A 25,084-nucleotide genomic window follows, 5' to 3' on the forward strand; every position below is an offset into this window, starting at 1 on the left:
GAACTCCCAGCTGCTCGCCCTTTTGGTGTAAGTAAGCATACTAAATGTCTAGTATCCCCTGGCAAATCCTAATTCACTTTAAAACAATAGATCTAGATTGAAAAAAAAGAATTATCATGATCCAAACTATATGAGGGTCTAGTATAAGGTGATTTAGTACAAGTGGCACAAAAGAATAAATGATCCAGTGGTTGTTCTGATGAAACAAGTGTAAGATTCTGATGTACTTGTATATGTATAGGACGGACGTCTGGGGGAGCCATGGCCGCAATCTTGGATGCTATGGGACCCTACGTGATGCAGCTGATAGCTGACATGGCAACAGAAGAGGTGAAGATGTTGCTGGGCATATCTGGCGATATTGAGAAGCTAGAGAACAACATGGAAAGTATCAAATGCTTCCTTGCTGACGCTGAGAGGAAGCGCATCACTGAATTGAGGGTGCAAAGATGGGTTCTGAAGCTCAAGAACGCCATGTATGACGCCACTGACATCCTAGACCTATGTCAAATCGAAGCTGACAAGCAGAGGGAGTCGAAAGGTAGCAGCACGATTGAAAAGGCTCCAGGTTGCTGCCGGGCATTGCTCTCCTGCCTACGGAATCCTGTGTTCGCACACAAGATTGGCAGCCGCATCAAGGAGCTCAACCAGAGGCTGGACAACATATATGAAGAGTCTCACAAGTTCAACTTCATCAATCTAGGATCCCACCCAGAACAGAGGATGTCCACTGGAGAGAAGGTGACATCTGAGTTTGTTGAGTCAGCTATTGTTGGTGAGAAAATTGAGAGGGAGACAAGGGAGCTTGCTCAAATGCTAACCATCAATGGACACCACGACATCAAAGTGGTGGCCATTGTGGGCACAGGTGGCATGGGCAAAACCACCTTGGCCCAGAAGATCTTCAATGAGACCACCGTCCAAGAGCACTTCAAAGTGAAGATATGGCTAAGCATCACCCAACACTTTGATGAGGTTGAGCATCTCAGGACAGCAATTGAGCATGCTGGGGGAGTCCATGGTGGGGTGCAAGACAAGACCCTCCTCTCACGGAGGCTCACCAACACCTTGTCCATGGGTAGGTTTCTCCTGGTCCTGGATGATGTGTGGAGTAATGTAGCATGGAGCAATGTGCTTAGTGTTCCAATCAGAAATGCAAGTAAAAATCAACAGGGCAATTGGGTGCTAATCACTACAAGATTAGAAGACCTAGCTCTACGGACCGGAGCCTCCTTCTACCAACATCATGTCAGCCCACTCAACGAAGATGATGCTTGGTCATTGCTCAACAAACAGTTGCCGCCAACACCTGGTCAAGTTAGTGAACACATATACCATTTATTTTGTAGTTTACTGCATATTATTCCCTTAACTCTATCTATTCAGGGCCTAATTTGACATAGTAGGTTTAGAAAATACGGTATTACAAACTAGTTACAATATACAACTCCTAGTAAAGCCATAAATACGCATCCAAATTATCGAGCTTTGTTGTTGAATCTAAAGTGACTCATGAATATGCATCTAAATTATCCACACTAATCCATTACGTGTCCACCTATACAGGTTTGAACCTTCGAGACATAAGTCTTAGAAGTATGTGGAAATGTTTATACCTATATCTAATCAAATTGCTTGTCTTTGTGCCCTTTGTCTCTCTTTTATTCTTTATACATAATAATCATATACATACTCTGTTACCTCTACCGAAGTGTGATAATTTGACCAAGTAATCTATATGTTTTTCATCAATATTCACTATTTCTTCCTTTTTGTATCACAAAACTGTGTGTCCGCAATGGTTATAGTCCATGATGAGCTACGATGTCATGGACTGCATCTTTTATCCTATTATTAGTCATTGTAATTTTCTATGGATATATCTTAAGTTGAAACTCTAGTTGTATATTCACCTATTAAGAAAAAAATAGCAGATATTAGGGAATGACCCCCATTACATGGAAGGAGCCACCTTGCAACAAGACATAAAAGCTTAAGAGATCCTAAAGACAACATCCACAGTGATAACCTAAACAACACATATTTGAGAATGATTTCCAAGTTAAATCCCACAAAAGTGTCAGAAAGTTTTGACAATGGCTCATTGGAAACATGGTGAACATTGTGTAACACACCAGCCCGTTAGAAGCATGTAGTTGTGTTGTTGGCCCATGCGTCCCATTTGCCAAATGAGGAGTTATAGTTGGTGCGTTTAGTACCACTTTGGAAGCTTAGGAGCGTGAGGGCCCGTGAGGGCTAGCTTATAATCCTTTTCATTCCAATTGTAGCACCTCTAGGTTAATCTTTTTATTATACAAAGTGAAAGTGCAAGAGATGTGTTATGCAGACCCGTTCCACGTAAGGATCTGGGCTGTAAGCAGATTTAGGACATATGGTGTTATAGGTAGTATTCAGAGCATCAACTCTTTTGGCATGTGACCAGGGAGGGGTGTACCAAGGGGTGGGTCTAGACATCTGCTGTGTGTGGTGAGCTGCCGAGGACATCAGCCCTTCATGGGATGAATGTAACACCTCAGCCTGTTAGATGCCTGTTGTTGGCCCATGTGGCACATGAGCAATTACAATTGGTGGGTTTATTACCACCTTATATATTTATTAGGGTGAGGGCTTGTCATTTGAAAAATAGCATCTTTGGATTAATCCTTTTACACAAATTGAGGACTGAAGTGCAAGAGAGGTGCTATGTGTATGCATGCCTGTTGCACTTAAGGAACTGGGTCGAATAGGCAAATTCTGGACGCAGAGTATTACACACTGTCATCGGATAATGGCACCAAAAACTTCCTAGTGATGCCCTTGAAACTGTATTAATTATTGCTTCCGTCATTCAAAAATAATTCTCATTTTTTGTTTTATTTAAAAACTTGTCCGGACAAATGACACATCTTTTTTCAAAACTCTTAGGCATTCTTTCATAGCAACGCATGGGCCTTCTTTCATATATTAAAGACCAAAAGGTTTCTTTATCTTTCATCAATCACAATTGCCCGATGGGATCCAACAGACTCAATCTATTCCATTTGTGTACAAGTTAGAGTAGGATGTCTAAGCATGATGCAGAGTCTATTTCCAAAACAAATTGGAATACAAGTGTTACCATGGTCCACCACATTTACCTATGTCCGTACAAGTTAAGTGTTTAGGCATGGTGCATAGCCCGATTCCAAAATGAAATGGAACAGATAACATGATTGTTGAGAGTTTCCTCCTTACACATATGAGTAAAAATATAGCATGTGTCAAGGCACAATATAGAGTTTGATTTTAGATGAATTGAAACACACGAAGTGATTACTAAATAGATATCCAGCACTACATGAGTAATCTAACTACATGACAAAGTTCCCATTGCAACGCACAAGTATGATTGCTAGTAATAACCTAAAGAAAACCCCTAATATGCATCAAAATTATCCATCTCTATCATCATGAAAATAACAAAAATAACACCTAAATATGCATCTAAATTACCCATATTTTTCATTAGTAAAAATAATCTAGGTAGCATAAACATCTGCATCTAAATTATCGACTTGTACGACTATAAAAAGGTAATAAATGTACCTCTAAATTTACATCAATATTATTTTTTTTAGTATTAAACATAATCTAAGGTCACTTATAAGTCTCCAATAAATTGCTCATCTCTCCCATCTACATGTAAGATTGGCCACTGAATCATAATTTTATTTTGGCAATTTATGCATATTTAAGGCATGCTTGATTGGCTCTCGAAATTTTCCATCCAAATATTCAGTTGTGAAAAGTTGCACAAAAATATTTGTCATCGATTTGTCAACCTAAATGTGCGATGTAGGCAAATTTAGGTAGCTAACTGAATGGAAACAAAAAATTTAGCGTCCATCAACAAATCGGCCAATGCATTGGGCAGAACTGCCATGGACAGCTCCCAATGTGAGGTGGGCCCACAAATTCCAAACTGAACCTTTCTACTCCCTCTGATCCATAAATAATGCAATTCTCACTTCCCAAGAAGCCAAGTAATTTAAATTTTGACCAAAATTATATAAGAAACTACTAACATTTATGATACAAAGTAAGTGCCATTAAATTATTACAGAATATATTTTCATAGTAAATTTGTAGGGAGACATAAATGCTAATATTATTTTTTAAAATTTTGTCACTGGAGCTATTTCGGCTAGCGCGAATCCCATAATTGCTCTTTTTGTGACAGGGAGTATTTATCATTTTAGCTTCTTCCGTCCGCGCAGGCGGGGCAGCATATACAAAAGATTATATAGTATAACAAATCGGCTAATTGCTTACCATTATTTTACAAATTAAATATTGTAAATATGTTTTATGAGTGGAAATGGTTGTTTGTGCTGGTAGGTACATGGAACAGATCACCTGAAAGTTGTTGGGATGAAAATTATCCGTAAGTGTGGAGGTTTACCACTTGCTATCAAAGTGATGGGAGGACTGCTAAGTACGAAGCCCCGAAGCGAGGGTGATTGGGAGGCTGTTTTGAAGCATCATGCATGGTCAGTAGCTGGATTGCCTAAGGAACTGGACAACGCGATCTACTTGAGCTATGAGGATTTGTCTCCCCAGCTGAAGCAGTGCTTCCTATACTGCTCACTTTTCCCTAAAGGTACAACTATTTGGCAACGTAATGTTGTTCCGATGTGGATTAGTGAGGGATTTATCCATCCACCAGACAGAAGCAGTAGTTCATATGATGATTGGCTAGAAGAAATAGCAGATGGGTATTACCAGGAGCTAATCACGAGGAATCTTATTGAACCAGAATCAGCTCTCACTGCATACTCATGCACCATGCATGACGTGGTGCGATCTTTTGCAGAGTTTATGTCTAAAGAAGAATCATTGGTGGTCCAGGACCAGCAAGATGATGGTGGTACCAAGATCAGCCATGTACGTCACTTGTCTATAGGATCAACCAAGTCAGCACTAGAATGGGATATTCTACAGAAGCACAAATCAGTAAGAACATTAATTATAAATAAAAGAATTAATGTTCAGCCTACTGACTCATTTGGGAGATTGTCTACCCTAAGAGTGCTTTTTATAAGGGGTACTGATTGTGATAGATTGGTTGACTCTATATGTCAGCTGAGGCACCTGAGATACCTCCACTTAGAGGATACAAATATATGTAGGCTACCTGGAGACATTCATAGGATGAAGTTCTTGCAGCACATTGTGGTTTATAGATGTCCACAGCTAGACCATCTTCCTAGCAGCATTACACAGCTTCTGCATCTAAGAACTCTTAGCATGTATGGTTCCCATGACAATGTTTTAATACCCAAGGGGTTTGGTCAGTTAAAAAATCTAAGAATACTTGTTGGGTTCCGAGTACATTCGGACAAGAATGGGGGCACGGGCTGGTGCAGCTTGGAAGAGATAGGGCCTCTGTCCCAGCTTAGGGATCTTACTTTACATGGTCTAGAAAATGTGTCTGCTAGCTCGTCCGCTGGAATGGCCATGATTAGTAGCAAGGAGCACCTTGATTACTTGGTACTACATTGGAGTAGCACCGGATTCATGGGATTGAGGGATGAAACCAACAAGCAGCAGCAGCAGCGAGTAGTGGAGGAGGTAATTGAGGTGCTCAGCCCTCCATCCAGCATACGGCATCTAAGCATTATGGGATACTTTGGTAGCCGGCTACCAAATTGGATGATGGTTCCAGCTACATGTGGCTTTAAGAGCCTGAGGATTTTAAGGATGGACAAACTTCATTATTGCACCCAACTCCCTGACGGTCTGTGCCAGCTCCCTAGTTTGGAGACTCTGCTCATTACTGACGCACCTGCCATCAAGAGTGTTGGGCCTGAGTTCCAGTCACCCTCCTCCCTGGCAGTGGGTGGAGGTATAGACGTCACTGCTAGTTCAGTTGTAGCTTTTCCAAACCTGGCAACTCTTATTCTGGCTTTCTTGTGTGAATGGGAGGAATGGGTCTGGGAGGAGCAGGGCGAGGATGTGACTGTAGATGCTGTGGCCATGCCTGCACTCAAGGGTCTCGAAATTGGTAACTGCAAGCTGAGCTGTCTTCCACCTGGGCTCGCCAGTAGCAGGAGGCATGCTCTAAGAGAACTGCACCTGATCAAGATGAGCAACCTGACATATATAGAGAACTTCCCTTCAGTTGTGGAACTTAGAGTATTCGACTGCCCCAAGCTGAGAAGGATCAGCAATCTCTCTAAGCTGCACAAAATCGAGATCTTATACTGCCCAAATGTGGAGGTGCTAGGAGGAGTCTCGTCACTTGACAGCATGGAGATGGAGGACGGCACCATGGAGACAGTTCCGGAATATCTGACAACAGTAACACCAAGATATCTCAAATTGACTTGCAATAAGGAGTTGTATGAGTCCTTGTTAACAGGAAGCTCATCTGAGTACGACAAGATCAGCCATATCAAGTCACGGACCATTCGTGCTGAAGATGAAGACTAATTGCTGCACGACCATACCAGAAATAAATCACGTACTAATATTTTCAGGTAACAAGTGTTCCACATTACTTTTGGTTCACAGTGCAGTGCACCGCACCTACATGTGCAGTCGTAGTACTTACTACGTAGTAGTACCGCTTAATACGCACTCAATTTTGAAGTATCATTATCCATTGATCCTGTATGTAACTAATATATATGCAGGGATCCTTATGGCGGAGCCGCATCCTGCTAGCTTGCAGCGGCCAGTACTCTGTTTTGCTCAATTGCTCTGCTTGATGCTGCCGGTGGGTCACACCCAGACTGTGTACAGAGGCCTACGAACGACATACTGAGGAATCATTGTAACCGGAGGCGCTCTTGTATTACTTGGGCCTCTATATTTCATCTACTATGTATGTTTTTTATTGAAGTAATGGACCTATGTATATTTGTACAAGTAATGGACCTGAGGTGCAGGATTTGTAATAAACAGGGAGCAGACATAGGAGCACCATAATGGTATGCTGATCCCTGCCAGATCATCATGGTGATTATGATGTGCTCTGCTTTCTGACGCAGACAGGGCAAATGTCCAGAACGAGCCTTCCTTGTGAGCTGTGGATAACAGATGAACCCAGCATGGTGGCTTTGGTGGTCAAATCGACACTATTTGTCCGTCATTCTTTTTGTCTTAAATCCGTCATTCTAACATTGTGAAGCAAAATCGTCTAAAAAAAACTTGTGAAGCAAAATGACCAAAAAAAATAAAAGCCACCCTGTATTGCCCGACAGACCAATTCACAATTCCACTTGTAGAACAAGATATCCGTAAGTAGCATGTACATAATCTTTCTGGAAAAGAAAATAGTAGCATGTACATAATTCCTACGTGTGTATGTACACAAGGAATGGAATGGAATCCAACAAAACATGCCAGCTTAGAGCATCGGCAGTGTCTATGTTCACTACGTAAAAATTGTTTTTTAGGGGCGGCTCATAACCCTTTGTAGAGGCGGTTTTGTCAACCGCTCCTACGAAGGGGTGGCTACAAATCGCTGATTTGTAGAGGCCGTTTTTGGCTGGTGGTATCAGTCACCCCTACAAATCGATTTGTAGGGGCGGCTGGATATTGAGCCGCCCTTACAAATCAATTTTCAGAAATCACAAAAAAGGGGCAAAAAAATAGCAATTTTCTTTTATCCGAGGAGGTCCCCACCGGCAGCCATACACACCCACTCTATCGTTGCAGCATTTTTTTCACAATTTTTGCACACTTTGCGTCGGCCGGGTTTCAAACCCGCAACCTCTCGCTCGCACATAAACTCGTCCACCACTGCACCTCACGATCACTTGTGTCTATATTCTAGTTTGGTTCCCCACATATTATACAAAACTGAGCATAAATTAATTATTTGAGGCCCTAAACTAATTCAAATGAAAAAGTTGTCAATTACAAAGTTTTAAAACTTTTCGGGATCTACAACTTTCATTTTGGTAGTTTCTCCATCCGAGGTCACTTATAAAATTTGAATTTCAAATTTGAGAAATTCGAATGTAGTTTTCCATGACAAGATGATTTCAAATGAGATAGTTATCAACTACAAAGTTTCATAACTTTTCAAGATCTACAACTTTCATTTTTAATGTTTGTCCATCCGAGGTCTTTTAAAAAATTCAAATTTCAAATTTTTGAAAATTCAAACATAGTTTTCCTTGACAAGATAATTTCAAATCAAAAAGTTGTCAACTATAAAGTTTCATAACTTTTTGAGATCTACAACTTTTATTTTGATTGTTTCTCCATCCGAGGTTGTTTACAAAATTTGAATTTTAGTACTTAATTTTTAATACTCGACGTTTATTTGTATGGGCACTTCAATATTGAGCTGCCCCTACAAATCCGATTTGTAGGGACGGCTGGATATAGAGCCGCCCCTACAAATCGGGTCATTTGTAGGGGCGACTGATAACACCGGCCGCCCCTATAAATCCATTTGTAAGGGCAGCTCATTTGACAACCATTTGTAGGGGCGGCTCAATATAGAGCCGCCCCTACAAAGAAAGCAAGGTGTTGCTACAAATCGTTTTTGTAGTAGTGGTTGAAGCCGGTTCTATGCATTTAATGCAAGTATAAGATCCGGTACGTCCCAATGTGGGGTGGTTTCGATGGAGGAGCTGGTCCAAGATATAGAACCCGCCCCCTTTGCAATAAAAAAATATATCACTCTGACACATGACACAGCTCCAACGGTTCCAACTGCCATGAGCTGATGAGCATTCAGATTTCAACGGTCAAGTGAAATGCAGCGTCACTTGACCATTGCCTTAAAAAAACAGTGTTCCTTGTTGCTTGCTACAGCACAGCGCTTCTTCAAAAGGAGCCCCAGCCCCAGCAGCCTGCTTCCTTCCTCCCAACAATCCCCCCTGCCTCCTGGTTCCAGCGGCCTCCTCCTTTGCTCCCATCAATCTTTCCCTGCCTCCTTGTTCCCAACAGCCTACACAAAAATAGAGAAGCAAAATCAAAACAACTCAATACTCATATTTCTTAGTTCATATGGAGCCCTCAGAGGGAAGTTTTGGTAGGTTGCTCGCCACTGATCCGAGAAATCCAACAGCAGATAACACATGCTTCCAGCACATGCCAAATTTCGCACCCAACACTTTCAACCAGACTCAGTTCCCCACCCCACCACCACCATTCAACCACTCGCATTATCCCCAACATAGTCAACCTACTCATGCCATGCACAACTTGAATCCCTTTGGTGGTGTAGGCAACCTCCAACAGTATGCCCAGTGTTCACCAAGTTATCAAGGTTTTCAACCACTACCCAACTTTAGCTTCTCAGGTGGAATGTTTGTAGGTGCTGGTGGTGGTGCATCCTCGCATGGCTTAGATTCAACAACCCCGCAATCGCAAATAAGAGAGCTGGAGCAAGATGAAGAAAAGGAAGATTCAAGCGCCAGCAGCCCTGATGAAGGAAGGAGGGCTGTGAGAATTAATTACATTGAGGACGAGAACTTACACCTTGTAAATCTTTGGATTAAGCATTCAGTAGATCCAATTTGTGGTACAGATCAGAGCAGAGAGGCCTACTAGAACAAGATAGCAGAAGCGTTCAATTCAGGCCTGGCTAAAGGTGCAAGAAGAAGGTCAAAGGGATAGCTCAAAAGCCATTGGGGAAGAATTAATGCAGTTGTTACCAAGTTCAATGGGGTCTATGGTCGAATGACCTTTTGTAGTGAGGAATCTGATGACATGCTGATGGACAAAGCATGTGCAACATTCAAAAGAGAAAACAAGAAAAAGCCATTTACGCTTGAATATATCTAGAAGATTCTAAGGAAGGAACCCAAATAGTATAGAAGTATACTGTATATCTGGTATGGATTGTTCAGAGAAGAACAAAAGGACAAAAGTAGATGAATCTGGAGCATACACTTCATCTTCCAACCAAGACACAAACAAGGGGGAGACATTCAAAGAAGTGTGCCTAGAGGGGCAGAAGAAAGCAAAAGCTAGGATGAGAGGAAAAGGAAAGGGAAAGGCCATACCACAATCTCCCCTAGGCTCGCAGCCAGATGAAGACATGGTTATGTTTCACGATGCTATGTTGAAGAGAGCAAGTGCACTAGAGAAAACAGTAGAAGCATCGAAGGAAAAAGGTTAGAATGGAAAAGATATAAAAGTACATGCAAATTTCGGATGAGAAAGCACATATTTTTGCAAATTGTGGAAGCCTTAGAAAATTGGTCCCCGTATTTTCAGTTAAGGAGAGATGCATTCGGTAAGGTTGGTCTTTCACCGCTGCAGAAATGGAGGGCTGCCCTCCGAATGTTAGCATATGGCCGGATCACCTTATGGATGAAGCATTTGGAATTGCTGAAACCATAGCTTTAGAGTGTGTAATCAAGTTTGTTCAAGGTATTAGACACATATATGGGGAGAAATATCTTAGAAGACCTAATGGTGAGGATATCCAACGGTTACTTCAAGTTGGAGAAGCACGAGGGTTTCTAGGGATGTTGGGAAGTCTTGATTCCATGCATTGGCGATGGGGAAATTGCCCAGTTGCATGGAAGGGACAATTTACCCGTGGTGACTATAAGGTACCCACTATCATGCTCCAAGCTGCTACCTCCTATGACCGCTGGATTTGGCATGCCTTTTTTGGCACACCTGGTTCGCACAAAAAAAGAAGAAAAAAACAGACGAAAGTGAAATGGAGGCGGATAGATTACTTGCAACAGCTAAAGCAGAAGCGGCTGGAGGTGGAATCTGACAAGCTCGACTCCAACGGGCCAGATTAAAGTAGATTCTCAAGACAAAATGACGCAGCTATCTACTGCACTTTTTGATATCTCAAGTAACATGCTCTAGTCTTACCAGCTCTTGACAGAGATCCACAGTGCCTGCTTCCTTGGCTTCACAGAGAATCAGAGTTGAGCTACAGATTCCAAAGGAGAGTCATCGTTCCATCATGGCAAGTTGGCAACATGCTCGTCACTAAAACTCAGTAACCTCTAAAACTCAGTAGTACTGGATTACTATGTTACTGTAACATGCTACTGTAATTGCTTGAGATTGCTGACTCCTTTGCCTGAATCATATTAGGCCTGTCTGTCTATCAGTAGTTCAGTAGCACCTGAACCTGAATCTTTGCACACTTGGCAGGCCATCAGATAAAAAAAAATCGACTGTCATCTGAGATACTTTTTTTTTTCTTGCCGACGTCAGATGCATAGTCATAGACAGCATGACGGCATGACACTTTCATTCGTCACCACCTAATCAAAATTAATGCAGGAAACAGTATGTGTTATGGATGTACCGATGTACTACCTCTGCCCTAGAAAGATGTAAATCTAGATTTGGTCAGAGTCAAACTAATCTTAATCTGACTGAGTTTATGTAAAATAGTATCAGTGTTTAACACTCCAAGCAGGTATATTATGAAGATATATTCAATGAAAAATCTCATGAATGCTTACTTAGTAGTATGATAAGCAGTAATATATTTTTATACAAATTTAGTTAAATTTTTTGTCTAATGCTATTTGAGAATTGAATCCATTTTGGAACGGAGGTAGCAGTATATTGTTGTCGAGCCTTGGCTTGAAGGACCGTTAGTAGGATACCATAGTATATATCAAGACGCACATGCTTAAATTAAAATGACCATATCACAACAGACACGTCATTATAATTAAAAGTGATGACTGATCAGATATGGCTTGGAGATATAATTCAGAGAGTGTGGCATATATAAGCCATGTTTCAGCCTTGCCAATAGTACCAGCACATGAAAGTAGTAGATCACGGTAAAATGTGTGCTTGCTCTGCATAGATTCTAAAGATAAAGGTATAATTGAATTTGCATCCAACGGGGGTATATGCTCTTAAGGGCAAATTTTCTGCATTCCCAAGACAAAATGCAGCTGCTATATGCCTATATCCTGCACTTTTTGGCACTGCAAGGAACATACTCATACCAGCTCTGATCTTAACTGATCCACAATTGGGTCAACATACAGTGCTTGCTTTCTTAGCTTCCTTCCATCGCTTCAAACTTCAGCGTTGGGCTTTCTTGCTTCCATGGCTTCAAAGCTCAGAGTTGAGCCACAGACCAGATCCATTCCAATTTCCAATGCAGGCAGAGAAAGGAGTCAACACATCTGCAACATTATCGTACCAACCTTCAAATAGTAACCTCTGCAATTAACAGTAATAGACCTCGACTACTGAATTGTGAATTCAGATATTATCAATAACTGGTGAGGTGAGTTAGTACATAGCTAGGCATGTCTGCATAAGTACCACCTAAATCCTGCACACATGGCATGAGTTCGGATTATGAAGGACAAGAAACGGCGAACAAAGGGGGTGAATGAGAGCCTCAAATTTCTTTCGAAATATTTGGCCGCTGTCCCAAAATCAAACCCCAAAAGCAAACGCAGGCAAGATCGACTTGTTCATGAGCCAGCAGGGGGCTGGGTACCTCCGGTGATGACCACAGAGGACTTCGAAACAATCGAGAACCAACGGAAACGAGCACACGATGGAACGCGAAAAATCAGCACACACTGGACAGGGGTGGACAGTCTGCGGTCTAGGCCCGGACTGTCTGCAGTTCCACTCCCGGACTGTCTGCAGTCCAACCCGGACTGTCTGGCGTTCAAACTCCGAAAAACGACTGAGAAAATAGTTCTGGTCTCGACGTGCGCTGCAGCGGCAGACTGTCCGCACCCTGATGGCAGACTGTCTGCGCCTGAGCTGAGCGACGCTTCCTGGACGAGAACGATGGGGACCGAGCAGTCGCGGGTCTGCTCGCAGCCGGCACTGGGAACGAGAGCCGCAGGCGCCAAGGAGACCGGAGCAGCCTGGGCTGAGCGGATGCTCACTGGAGCCCAACCCTGATACCTCGACGCATCCAACAGAGCACTCGTGCGCAAGGAACAGAAAGGGGCGAGCAAAAGAATGAACAGGAAACTAACAGAACGACCGGAGGAAAACAGGTGCTCGCCTGGAGGATTGATGCACACGACCAGGATGCTAGCACTGGCAGCTCACAGGTGCCCTCACGGAACCACAGCAAGAACCTGACGACGAACAGTAAAGAATGGACAGGAAAGGCGGCAACAAGATATTCAACCAAATCCTACCCAAACCTCAATGATTCGTCCCCAGAATTTGCACATGAGAAATTCGACTTGCTACAAATCTATCCCCAAGAAATCATCGTCTGTCATTAACCCAAACTCTGGGAAAAATTCAGATTGTAGACAAGAACGAGTTTTTCTCCTCAAAACCAAAAACCAGATCGATCTACGAGCTCGTGCCAAATTGATTTGAATCACTGGAGGGATTAGTTCAGCACATGTCCTAGCTCGTCATGGATCAACCAAAAACTCCCCAAAACATCTCAATCCAAAAAGATGAAGCAAGAAAGGGGAGGGAGAAGGACGACGAACATAGAACAGCAAACACAAAAATACACAGCTCAAAGAGATGAACCCCGAAGGGGAACGTGAGGTAAGGGCCTCACTTCCCAGCAAATCTCATGTTCCAAACTCGAATTACACATATGAGTGAATAATCTGTGGACCTCTCTCAAGAACACTAAAGGAGGGGAAATCTAGGGCAAGGAGAAAATGAAATGGGAGAGGTAACAGTGATTGGGGCAGCCTCATCCTATTTAACTGGGTTATTACACAATCCCAGTTTTGCTGTAGATAATTTTGAGTCAAACCACTCAACCCAGGGGCGTTATGGTCTAACCCGAGATAGTCTTCATCCGATGGCCACGGCGCCCTTCATGAGATAGTTTCGCCTCGACGCGAACTCCTCGATGCCACCACGTGTCATCCATTCCTCCTCGGAACCTCCGCCCGGGTATTGAGGTCAAACCCGTGAAACCGTCACCTAGTGGTTTTGAGGCTCAACCCACCAAACCGCTGTGAGTAGCGTACTCCATACGCGTCCCCAACCACTCGACGCGTGTCACCTTCGTCCTCGACCGCCCGGGCTCCAAGTCTTCCAGAGCCTCGCTCGACTTGCACGTCCGCCATCTTGACTCGGTCAACACGGTCACTCCTCCATATACACTTGCGCTTATCGATGTCCCCAGATGTCAGCCACCGCGGCTGGTCACCCGGCCTCCTGGTCCCTCGGTCCAAGCCTCACGTCCGTCCTTCACCGCTCCCGGTCCATCGGCACGGCACGTCCCTACTTGACCTTCACCTTGCCTTCGACCACCGCCTCCGAGCTCCACACCTTGTTGATTTTGCTAGGCTAGATCTGAATAGAGATGATTTTTAGTGAATTTCAAGACTTCAAACAACATATGAGTTCAAAGCATTGATGTATATCTGTTTGTTGTATACTTGATAGATGAGTATTTGTGTTTGTGGATACATGGAAATATAATTGTCTCTGATGTATATTTCTTGTGCCGTTATAATTGGTTGTGATGTCTCTTTGAATTTGAATATTATCAAGTTTAATCACTACTACAGGAAACTTATCCGAGGCGGGCAATCGCTTAACTGAGGCGGGCAAGCGGTCCGTCTCCGTCAAAAGGTCACGGTTAATCCAGCCTTAACGGAGGCGGTTGGATTGTCCGCCTCGGTTAATATGGATTAACCGAGGCGGGTACCATTAACGCCCGTCTCGGTTAATTATTTTCCAAAAATCCCGATTCCGGGCCAAAAAAATAGCAATTTTTTTTAATCCCAGGAGGCCCCCACCTGTCAGCTGCAAGTCGTGTATTTTTTCGCGCACTATGCGGCTATGGGGGTTCGAACCCCTGACCTCGCCCTTGCGCGTAACCTCATCTACCACTCCACCCCATTGACACTTGTGTGAACTATAGATTTTTTTTCTCCTCATATTATACTGAACTAAATTTGAAATAAGTGTTTGAGACCCTTAACGAATTCAAATGAAAAAGTTGTCAACTACAAAGTTTTTTAACTTTTCGAGATCTACAACTTTTATTTTGGTCATTTCTCCATCCGAGGTCATTTGCAAAATTTGAATTTCAAATGTACCAACTTTACACGTAATTATCCTTAGTTAGATGATTTCAAATGAAAATTTTGTCAACTACAGAGTTGTTTAACTTTTTGAGATCTATAACTTTGGTTTAGGCTGATTCTCCATTTAAGGCCATTTGAAAAATTCAAATTTTAAATGTGACAAATTCAAACAGAGTTTTCCTTGTCAAAATGATTTCGAATGAAAAAAAAGCTGTCAACTACAAAGTTCTATAACTTTTCGAGATCTACAACTTTTATTTTGATCATTTCTCCATCCAAGGTCTTTTAAAAATTTCAAATTTTAGTACTTAATTTATTTTCATCGAGATTTATAGCCCCAGGCTTGGCCCCCACTAGAGAGTTGGCCCTCATTTTGCTGGTCCTGAAAATTTATGTGCCAGCGTAGAACTTGGTCGCGTGTCGCTCGCCTCACGTACCTCTTGGCTCTTGCTCGGTTGCACCCCCATTTAATTTCCCCTGTTACTACTACTTTCCAACTGGATCGCTGACTGATGACCTGGCATACATCGGAACCAAGAAATGAGAAAAGACATACAAACAAATATATATGCATTGGAATCAAGAAAAGAGAGAAAAAAAAAACATATACAAACAAACAATTTGGCACCGTTGGTCAGCAAAATAAAGCTTGTCTAAGGCGTTTTATACTGATGAAGATCAGGCCCGGCCCCTCCCCAGGTATGCATACAGTACTGCCCAAATATGCCAGATGTATCGACGGCGACACCAGTGATCACGCAACGCGACTTCTCCGCTTCCTTTCTTTTGAAACCGGTGCTGGACTTCCTTTCCTTCTGCGCCGCTGTGCGAGCCACGAGGCAGCGAGTCGCCGGCCGGCCGGGCAAATCCGCGACCCTGCACACCACACGCGGCACTCCTGTCCGTGACGTGATCTGCACTGGGCGTCTGGGCGAGCCGGCTTCCAATTCCATCACCATCAGGCTTCAGGCAGGCGGCAGCAATCAGGTAGGCTCTGTCCTATTCGGCTATTCCTATAATCCTATGATCCCTAATTGTGTACGTACGGATTAATAATTGCAGTTACCCTATTTTACGAAACTGCAGTTCATAATTGTTTCTCTAAATTTTAACATAACCATGTCATCAAGAAAGTATGCTTCGGGCAATGATTAAAAAATGTTAGAAGAAAATTTTAAGGTAATTTAATATGTATACAAATTATTTCATATAAATATTGTTTTTGCATATAATTAACTGCTTATTAGTAACATTTCGTATATGTGTATAACTAGCAATCAGTGAGTAGTACTAATAGTAGTATTATCATATTCATATAAAAAGGCTTAAAATTTTAGTTTGGTTCTAGGTAAAAAAAAATACTCTGGACCGGCCCTGACGAAGACACGTACAGACTGGAGTAATGTGTAGCTGGTAGGTTACATGGACGGATAGGGATAAGCACCTCAAAAACTTGTCATGAAGTGATGACTGATGAAGACATATCGACCAACTGACCGGGCAGGCATGCACCGGAATTATTGAGCCAGCAGCCCCGATGGACAAAAGTCTCCGACGGCGTGCCTAGTACAATCAGGAACAATGGATCGGAGAGCTGCTGCCATTACTCATAATATAATGGAATAAATAGAAGGAAAATCTGGTGATTGAAGGAGGCTCCACGTTCATGGAACTATCCAACTAAATATCAAAATGTGTGCTTGAATGTATAGGAGTACTTTGTTAACTAGGACTGCAGAGCAAGGCTAATAATATAGCCGGCTTGCTGGGTTCTTTATAGTCTTCTCTTAGCCCACTCATATAATAGTTAGCTCTTCACTATTAATACATGGTCCACTTATCTCTCTCATAAAGTTTTTTTTGTTCTTGTGCGTAAGCCGGCTGTAAGCTTACAGCTCGCTTCTCCTCTCTCCTCTCTCCTCTCCCCTCTCCTCCACCCCAGCATCTAGCCAGCTTACAACATGCTATTATACTTGCTCTCAGCCGTGCTTTCCGCGGCCTCTAATCTTATATAAGACATAAGTATTAGAGTTCATATTATAACTATAACTAATAAAAATATGAATATTAATTAGCATGCTTTTTCGTTCTGATCATTTTCAAACTCAACATGTGTATAGATACTATGTGATATCTCTTCAATTGTGATAAACCTATCAATTATTGATCTATATGTTTTGTCTTCCATATACATAGTTCTTCCCCTCAACATGACACCTCAGTGTATCTTCAATATCTATTTAGTTAAAACTTTCATTTTAGTTATAGTGGAACTACTTGTTGCATCCTATGTCTAGATTTTAATTTTCAAATTTTAAATTTAATTATTACTAGAGTTTTTTATCATCAAGTTAAGTTCAAACCCAGTTCATCATAACAGCAGAGGTTAGTAATTATTTAGAAAACAATACTGATCCAACACTTATTATTATAAATGGTGATTAAGAGTGTACTTGCTAGATTTTATGTTTTTGGGTTACATATGTTATAAAAAACTATGCCTACATGAGGACCAATATGTTATAAAAAAACTGTCTACACGAGGACTAAGCGTGACAGGCTTATGATAGGATGGAGAAGATAGATGACAGGACACAAAACCTATTCTAAGAAACCTACTTGCTAGATTTTCTTCAATTATTGATTTCACATAGTCCTTTCATGTATATCTATGAAACCTACCAGCGGTGGTCGAGATCTATATCTATGCGAGCCCCTGGGTTCACAGTTCACACACACGATGGCTGCTAGGTAGCGCGCTAGGTACCACCATCACGAACTATACAGACAAGCCCTGTCCTCCTTATCAGACTCTCATCATTCACCACAAAGCTGCTTCGGCTTCACCAAGGGCAGCCCGGCGATCCAATAATCCTTTTATTTCCATGTACCAGAGGGAGAGGAGAGGAGACTACAACCTGGTGGTGGTATACAACTGAGATCCACGGAGAGTAGCAAGGTGCGTGTACATACATCTTCGTTGGATCTATGATGATGCTGAGCTCAATCAATGATGATGCTGAGCTCTATCCATCTCGCTGTATATATTCTCAAAGCCACAACTCGTCCTCTATACGCATGTATGCCTGCGTAGTGTATAGTGCCTACGTACGCAAGTCAGCATTTCTTCCTTTATTAATTTGCCTTCCTCTTTAATCTCTCCTTTTTTTTTCTCTAATATACAAAACGGTTGGTTATCTCTGCATTAGGAGAAAGTTTGTTGTGATACAACGATGCGCCCCATGAAAGGCGGACTGTGGGGGTGGGGGGGGGGGAGTAAAGGATTATAGTGAAGGCTCGTCCCACCGAGGCAAAACAAGAAATGACTACACTATTACTTGCTAATTAACGATCTAAATTGGTAGCCCCAGTTTCGATCCATTGACCCGCAGTGTGCCGAATGGTTGCGAGTAGATGCTGGACTGAGGTTGAAGATCCACGGAAGCACCATTCATTGCGCTCCTTCCAAAGTTCCTTGGCTACCAACGTGAGCAGGGAGGCGACCATGGTGCCGAGAAGGACAAAAACACTGTGACGAAGACCCTATTCCACACGCTGTCCAGTGGAAGGTTTCTGCTAGTGATGGATGACGTGTGGAGCCAGAAAGTGTGGAACGTCGTGCTTAGTGTCCCAGTCAGAAATGCTAGCAAGAAACAACCTGGAAGCAGGGTCCTTGTCACCACAAGATCTGCACACCTACCCCAACAGATGCAAGCCCCCCTGCATCAACACCGTGTCAACCCTCTAGAGAATGATGATGCTTGGTCTTTGCTCAAGAAGCAGCTGCAGCCTGATCAGGTTAGTTGTCTATCCATACTTTATACAACAAGGCTATATACTTGATTTTGATAGAAAGCATATGGATCGGAGTTCCGTTAAATCTAAGCATTCGTGCTAGGAACACCAGCTTATAAAAGGAGACCAGTAAAACTATGATCTAGAAGAAATAATCAAATGTAACAACAAAACACTAGGATCAAGTTAGCTATTATTCACTCCAATGAAAGATTTAGTGCATGGCTAGCTCCGTATGAAGTCTAGCTATTTGAAATTTGATGGTATTTGAAATGTAACATCAATTATAGTGGAAGTTAATAGTGACCAAAATACCCCTGACTATTATAGTGCAACAATTAATAGTTATCTAAAAAATTCATAACTTTTGCATATGAAATCGTATGAACATAAACTTTAAATATAATCAAAATTGTAGAGCTCAATAATATCAATAGCTTTGTAATTGACAAATTCTTTGTTTCAAACTATTTAGGTTGCCAAAACTTCCTTTGAAATAATCAAATTTTGACAAAATCTATAAATATAAATGATCTCAGATATTGACATGGTATATACGAAATTTGTAGTTATCAATAGGATCTAAACTTTGTAGATGATAATTTTTTATCTGAAGTAATATAGATTCACTTCTTAAATTTTGAAATCCAAAATTTAGGAATTTCAAATTACTTCGAACATTGGAACAGACGTTTTAAAATGTTAAATTTCAAATTTAAAAATATAAAATAATAAAATGAATATTCAACATTCTTAATAACTTAAGATATTCTAACTTTGAATTTAGTATTTGGGAATTTGATTTCATACTATAAATAATTTTCAATCCAAATCTTGTGAACAACAAAATTATAGATCTCACTAAGCACTACAATTTTGATATAATGTTCGCGTTCACCCAACTTTATATGCAATTATGAATTTTTGGATAACTATTAAAGGTTTGTATTATAATAGTCAGGTGCATTTGGGTCACTTTTAACTTCTCTCTCCAAAGTAGTCCTTAGAAATATTATTTTAATAGCTACATTATCTAAGAACCAATTACCATCATTGAAAAGTACTTTGTAGCCAAGACAACAGTGAGCAGTATCCCTTAGCAAAGACCACCATTGAAGAGTGCCCTACCGCAAATCTTTACAAAATGGCACACTTTTAATATGTTGGCGAATCTAAGTGTCCCGGTCATATAGAAGGACCATGGTCAAATTACACTTGAGCGGGCGGAGCCTCCTTGAGTGGGCGGAGCTCGCTATAGTGGTCGGCGACGTAGGCCAGGCTCCCAAAGTTGAGGACCTGGCCCGGAGCGAAGGTGCTGGCCGTGATGGAGAACTCGTCGGGGAAGCGGACGCCACCGTCTAGGGCGGCGCCACTTGCTCTGGCGACGAGGCGGGTGGCTCCGGCCACTATAGAGCAGGAATCACACTTGACGTCCTCCCCTACCTAGAGCGCCAGCTGTCACGGGATCAGAACCGCGGCAAGCATTGTTGTTTGTGTTAGTGTCAGAGTACATGTCTCCAGTGTCTTGGGTGGACTCAAGAACACAAGAATCAACAGAAGGGACACAACGGTTTATCCTGGTTCGGGCTCTCGGGTCCCTACATCCAGCAGCTGATGATCCTTATACTCAAGAGCACCCAAAATCTGGGGGTTACAACAGAGTGTAAGAGAGAGAGATTTGTAGGGGATCACTCGGTGCTGATCCTAGCGAAGCCTCACCGCCGGTGGAGCCTTTCCCCTCGCCGAAGAGGAGGAAGACGATCGGAGGAAGGGGAAGGAGATCTCGGTGCCCCTCTCAGGGTGGATTTGCTCTTGATGCATAGCACGAACTGGTTTGCTGAGGAGTCCAACGATCCGTCTCTGGATTGTCTAGAATTGTGTTCTGGAATCGTCCTCTCCCATCTTAGGATCCGACCTCCCCTTACATAACAAGGTAGGTAAGGTACATGATGGTTTGTGAGAGTTTAGCCGATGGTCTACATGCGCTGGAGTCCAGGATGGTCTTGCCGTGGCGTCATGTGGACCATGGCGATGTCGTGGAGCCGAAGAAGCCCTAGGCATCGTCCGGCTACTCTGTTTTGACACGCTGAATGTCAGGCTGTGTCGGCTTGGACCGTTCTTCACCAGGTGCACTGTCTGGAGGCTTCTTGGTGGCGAAGATAGCCGGCTTGGGGGGCTAACGCGCGAGCCCGGAAGCCCTGGAGACCCCGAGGCTAGCGGAGGAGTTTGGCTTCTTGCGTCACGCCCAGTGCGTGACCCTTTCGGAGGAGTGGTTGACAGTGCCGCGCCCGCGGGGCAGTGCCAGGAAGGAGCTAAGGATCAGGTCCATGCTCCCTTCGATCGGGAGCCTGGGGCTCGGGCGAGCCCCCGAGCCCCAAGCAGAGGCGCCGGGCATGCTCGGGTTCGGCCCAATGCCTTAGCCGGAGGGTGCGCGTGAGCGCACCCGATGGGTGTAGCCCCCGAGTGATCCGGGAAGGCTCGGTCGTGGGATCTCTCGGTCGGGAACCCTTGATCCTATGGCTTAACATATCTCTATGTTTGGATTTCGTCAATAAGTAACCTCTAAATATAATGTTTGTCTAAATTATCCACCTATGTCATTACAAACCATAATGTAAAGTAGTCCAAAATTTACAACTAAATTACTCAGTCTACCATTTCTTATAAACCAAACTGAAGACCCTAAGTGTGCATATAAATGAATATTTTAATGCATCAAGTGCGTCCTAGTAGATAATGCCCAGATTTCGACTTTCGACTATCCTAGTCGTCCTATAGCTAATAATACCACGTAGCTGCCACACAACAAATTTAAAACGCAAAGAGACCATTTCCTGTAGCTGCCACTACAAAACTTTCTGTAGTATAGTCCTATTTCCCGAATGAGAACATTTAAAGCCCAATTGCAATGCACGTATTCCATATATTAGTCTTATGGGATTTTGCGCCCATTCATGCGGATTCCATTTGAAATCGGCCCGTTCCAAGCATAGTCTTGTGCTTATTTTCGAATAAAGGACGGTGCACTTCCAATACGTTGGCCAACCTACGCTTCATTGTTTTACTGAAGAAGCTTATTTACTTAGAGAAGTACATAAGCAACCTGATAGTTGTTAGAAATAATTAAGAAGCTTTAAATTAAATGTTGGCAGGTAGATGGAATTGATCAACTGAAAACTATTGGGATAGAAATTCTTGAAAATTGTGATGGCTTACCATTTGCAATTAAAGTGATTGGGGGTCTATTGAGCACAAGATACCCAAGTGAGCATGAGTGGAAATCTGTATTGAACAAGCCAGCTTGGTCACTGACCGGACTGCCTCCAGAACTCGACAACCGGCTATACTTGAGCTATGAGGACTTGTCTCCTCAGATAAAGCAATGCTTTCTGTACTGCTCACTATTTCCTAAAGGTGAAGAAATTATTGGAGCTGTAGTAACTCGAATGTGGATTAGTGAAGGATTTATCCAACCTTTGGATGGTAGTAGTATCATTTCACATGAGTATGGGTTCGAAGAGATGGCAACTGAGTACTACCGAGAGTTAATAAAGAGGAACCTTTTACAACCTATAAAAGGATATTTGCTCACTGGATACCGGTGCACCATGCACGATGTGGTCCGCACCTTTGCTGAATACATGGCAAGAGAAGAATCACTAGTGGTGGTGGTTGGCAGAGAACAGGCTCCTACTGGTATGCATGTGTTATGAACGACGTATAAGAATATGAAGTAAAGAATCAAGCCACAGAGGAGACACACGATTTAACGTGGAAAACCCCTCCGATGTGAAGGGAAAAAACCACGGGCACCAACCAGCAACAATCTCACTATCTCAAGAGTTTTGGGTTACACGCCTATGGCGGCTTACAAGAGAATCAAGTCTCCACGCTCCGGCCCAAGCCTCCGGCGACGGGCCTCCGCTTCGCTCCGTCAGAAGCCCGGCCTATATCCTGGAGTGAATTTGGAACAACTCCAACAGCATGTCCGTCGCCTCTCCATAGAACAGACCGTATCAGTACTGGATTGGGGCATTTTGCAAAGGCGAGAGTCACTTAGGACATTAATTATAAATTCTAGAGTAAACTTTCATCTTCCTGGTGACTCGCTGAGTAGTTTCTCTAGCCTGCGGGTACTGTACATATGGTCTGCTGATTCTAATAGATTGGTTCCCTCTCTATCTATGTTGAAGCACTTAAGATACCTTCACTTGGAGGAAACTGATATATCTTGGCTACCAGATGATATCCAGAAGATGAAATTTCTACTGTACATTTCACTTGGTTACTGTAAGAAGCTATGCTATCTTCCTGGAAGCATCATAAAACTTGTGCATCTAAGATCTCTTGACATCCAAGGATCAAATGTTAATATCATTCCTAAGGGGTTCAGTGAGTTAACAAATCTGAGGTCACTTTATGGCTTCCCAGTACACGTGGACATGGATGCAAGCAAGAGCTGGTGCAGTTTGCAAGAGCTGGAGCCTCTCTCTCAGCTTAGGGATCTTACATTATATGGCCTAGAGAAGGTGCAGGACAGCCGGATGGCTGAAAAGGCCATGATTAGCAGCAAGTGCCACCTTGGGTGTCTAGAATTGAACTACAGTGTAAGTAGACATACTATAGGGACAGGTGGTGCTGAGGCAGAGCAGCAGCAACAACAGAGTGTGACCGAGGAAGTCTTGGAAAAGCTCTGCCCTCCAACCTGCATACAGAATCTTACTTTGAGAGGGGGATACGTTGGTCGCCGGCTACCAGACTGGATGTGACGCTGGAGAACCTGCCTTGCTGCACCCAGCTCCCTGATGGTCTGTGCTGCCTCCCAAGTTTGGAATTGATGACCAACAAAGATGCGCCAGCCATCAAGCACCGATGCTAGTACATCTGCACCGTTTCGTAAACTGAGACGGCTGTATTTGGATGGGCTACGTGAGTGGGAGGAGTGGGAATGGAACGACTGTGAGGAGCATATGGATGTGGAAACTGCCATAGCCATGCCTTGTCTGGAGAGACTCCAAATCAAAAACTGCAAGCTGAGCTGTCTTCCACCAGGCCTCGCCAGCACCAAGAGGCATACTCTTAGAGAACTATGGCTGTACGAGCTCACCAACCTGACACACGTGGAGAACATCCCTTCAGTTGTGAAACTTGACGTGTTTGACTGCCCTGAGCTGAAGAGGATCAGCGGCCTCTCCAGGTTGCAGAAGATGAGGATCACTTGCTGCCCAAAGCTGGAGGTTCTAGAAAGTGTCCCAGCAGTCGACAGCCTTCGACTGGAGGACGCCACCATGGACACGCTTCCGTAATACCTGCGAGCTGTACACCCAAGGTATCTCGAGATGGGTTGCAACAAGAAGTTATACGAATCCTCCTCATCTCCAGGTAGCTCTGAATGGAAAAAGATCAGCCTTATTCGAAAGTGCAGTATCAATTGATTGAAGATTCAGATACAGATTCGGATGAACATTCAGATCATGCTAAGGACTGACACCTGCATCGAAGACATCTAATGCGTCCAGGTAATTTAATTTGCACCCTTTCACTAGCCGAAAGTGGATTCAGATATTAATTGTTGCTTGTACCTCAATTCGTTGCATAACCACACTAATCTCCATGCATCGATCACTTATACGTACGTCAATTATATGGGTGATTAGCAGGGAGGAGAATCATTCATCCGACCATACACAGGCACAGGCACTGCGGGGCGTCAAATAACATGGTGTTTGAACGAAGTGTTGAAACAGCCTCCTCCTCTAACGAGAAGGCATCCACAGTTGTTAACAGTCAATTGTCTTAGAATATAGATCTGTGTCCTCTGTTCATCTTCTCCCTCTTCAAGTCACGTTTGTATATTTATTGTCTCCTAAATTTCTGTTGATGGACGAACATTACCTTTTTTCTTGTACACAATTATAAATCATCTTAGGCAACACATGATGCTTCCAGCTACATGGGTCACTAAGAGCAAGAGGCTTTTAAAGATGGACAAACTTTGGCCCCCGTTTGGCAGGGCTCGCTTAGTTCGTATTCTAAAGTAAACTTTATTTATCCCAGTAATCGATATGCCATCAGTTTGGTACTATCTGCTTGCTCTTGCTTTGGCCAAAAATCCAGTTGTATGGGTGAGTGGCGCACTCTACTCAGTTGTGCAGTTTTTGGGCCCGGTTTTCATTCAAAAAACTGAACAGGCACTTGTTTTTGTTTTTTTTTTTGTGTAATAAAAATTGTGGCTAAGCGTTTGCCATCCCTTAGGAAAAAAAGACACACAGGACTCTGTACAGATTGCCATGGGCTGG

The 25,084-nt window shown here is 43.0% G+C and overlaps 2 protein-coding genes and 1 long non-coding RNA gene across 4 annotated transcripts; 2 read left to right on the forward strand and 1 right to left on the reverse strand.

Annotated features, from left to right (window-relative positions):
* Positions 1-261: 261 nt before the first annotated feature.
* LOC136489621 (putative disease resistance protein RGA3) lies at positions 262-6,374 on the forward strand. The gene is made up of 4 exons (XM_066486200.1): positions 262-1,317; positions 4,378-4,923; positions 5,122-6,258; positions 6,351-6,374. Exons 1-4 carry the CDS (start codon positions 262-264, stop codon positions 6,372-6,374), a joined length of 2,763 nt encoding a protein of 920 aa, XP_066342297.1.
* Positions 6,375-8,562: 2,188 nt separating this feature from the next.
* On the reverse strand, positions 8,563-13,617 carry LOC136487226 (uncharacterized). 2 transcript variants are annotated; one of them, XR_010767177.1, is made up of 3 exons: positions 11,946-13,617; positions 10,840-11,240; positions 8,563-8,947 (listed from the first exon to the last, which is right to left on the reverse strand). It is a non-coding gene; the product is annotated as an uncharacterized lncRNA (long non-coding RNA). The 2 variants fall into 2 exon arrangements; XR_010767176.1 differs by having other exon boundaries at positions 10,695-11,240.
* Positions 13,618-21,976: 8,359 nt separating this feature from the next.
* LOC136485699 (disease resistance protein RGA2-like) lies at positions 21,977-24,745 on the forward strand. The gene is made up of 2 exons (XM_066482537.1): positions 21,977-24,304; positions 24,446-24,745. Exon 1 carries the CDS (start codon positions 22,646-22,648, stop codon positions 23,552-23,554), a length of 909 nt encoding a protein of 302 aa, XP_066338634.1. The 5' UTR covers positions 21,977-22,645; the 3' UTR covers positions 23,555-24,304; positions 24,446-24,745.
* The last annotated feature ends 339 nt before the right edge of the window (positions 24,746-25,084 follow it).

This window comes from Miscanthus floridulus, chromosome 10 (assembly GCF_019320115.1).
Source record: "Miscanthus floridulus cultivar M001 chromosome 10, ASM1932011v1, whole genome shotgun sequence".
In the NCBI taxonomy this organism is placed as follows: domain Eukaryota; kingdom Viridiplantae; phylum Streptophyta; class Magnoliopsida; order Poales; family Poaceae; genus Miscanthus; species Miscanthus floridulus.

Coding starts and splice junctions, on each gene's coding strand:
- LOC136489621 (XM_066486200.1), top strand. CDS start 262: ATGGCCGCAATCTTGGATGCTATGGGACCCTACGTGATGCAGCTGATA. Junction 1,318..4,377: donor TGCCGCCAACACCTGGTCAA/GTTAGTGAACAC, acceptor TTGTGCTGGTAG/GTACATGGAACAGATCACCT. Junction 4,924..5,121: donor GTGGTACCAAGATCAGCCAT/GTACGTCACTTG, acceptor TCTATATGTCAG/CTGAGGCACCTGAGATACCT.
- LOC136485699 (XM_066482537.1), top strand. CDS start 22,646: ATGGCGGCTTACAAGAGAATCAAGTCTCCACGCTCCGGCCCAAGCCTC.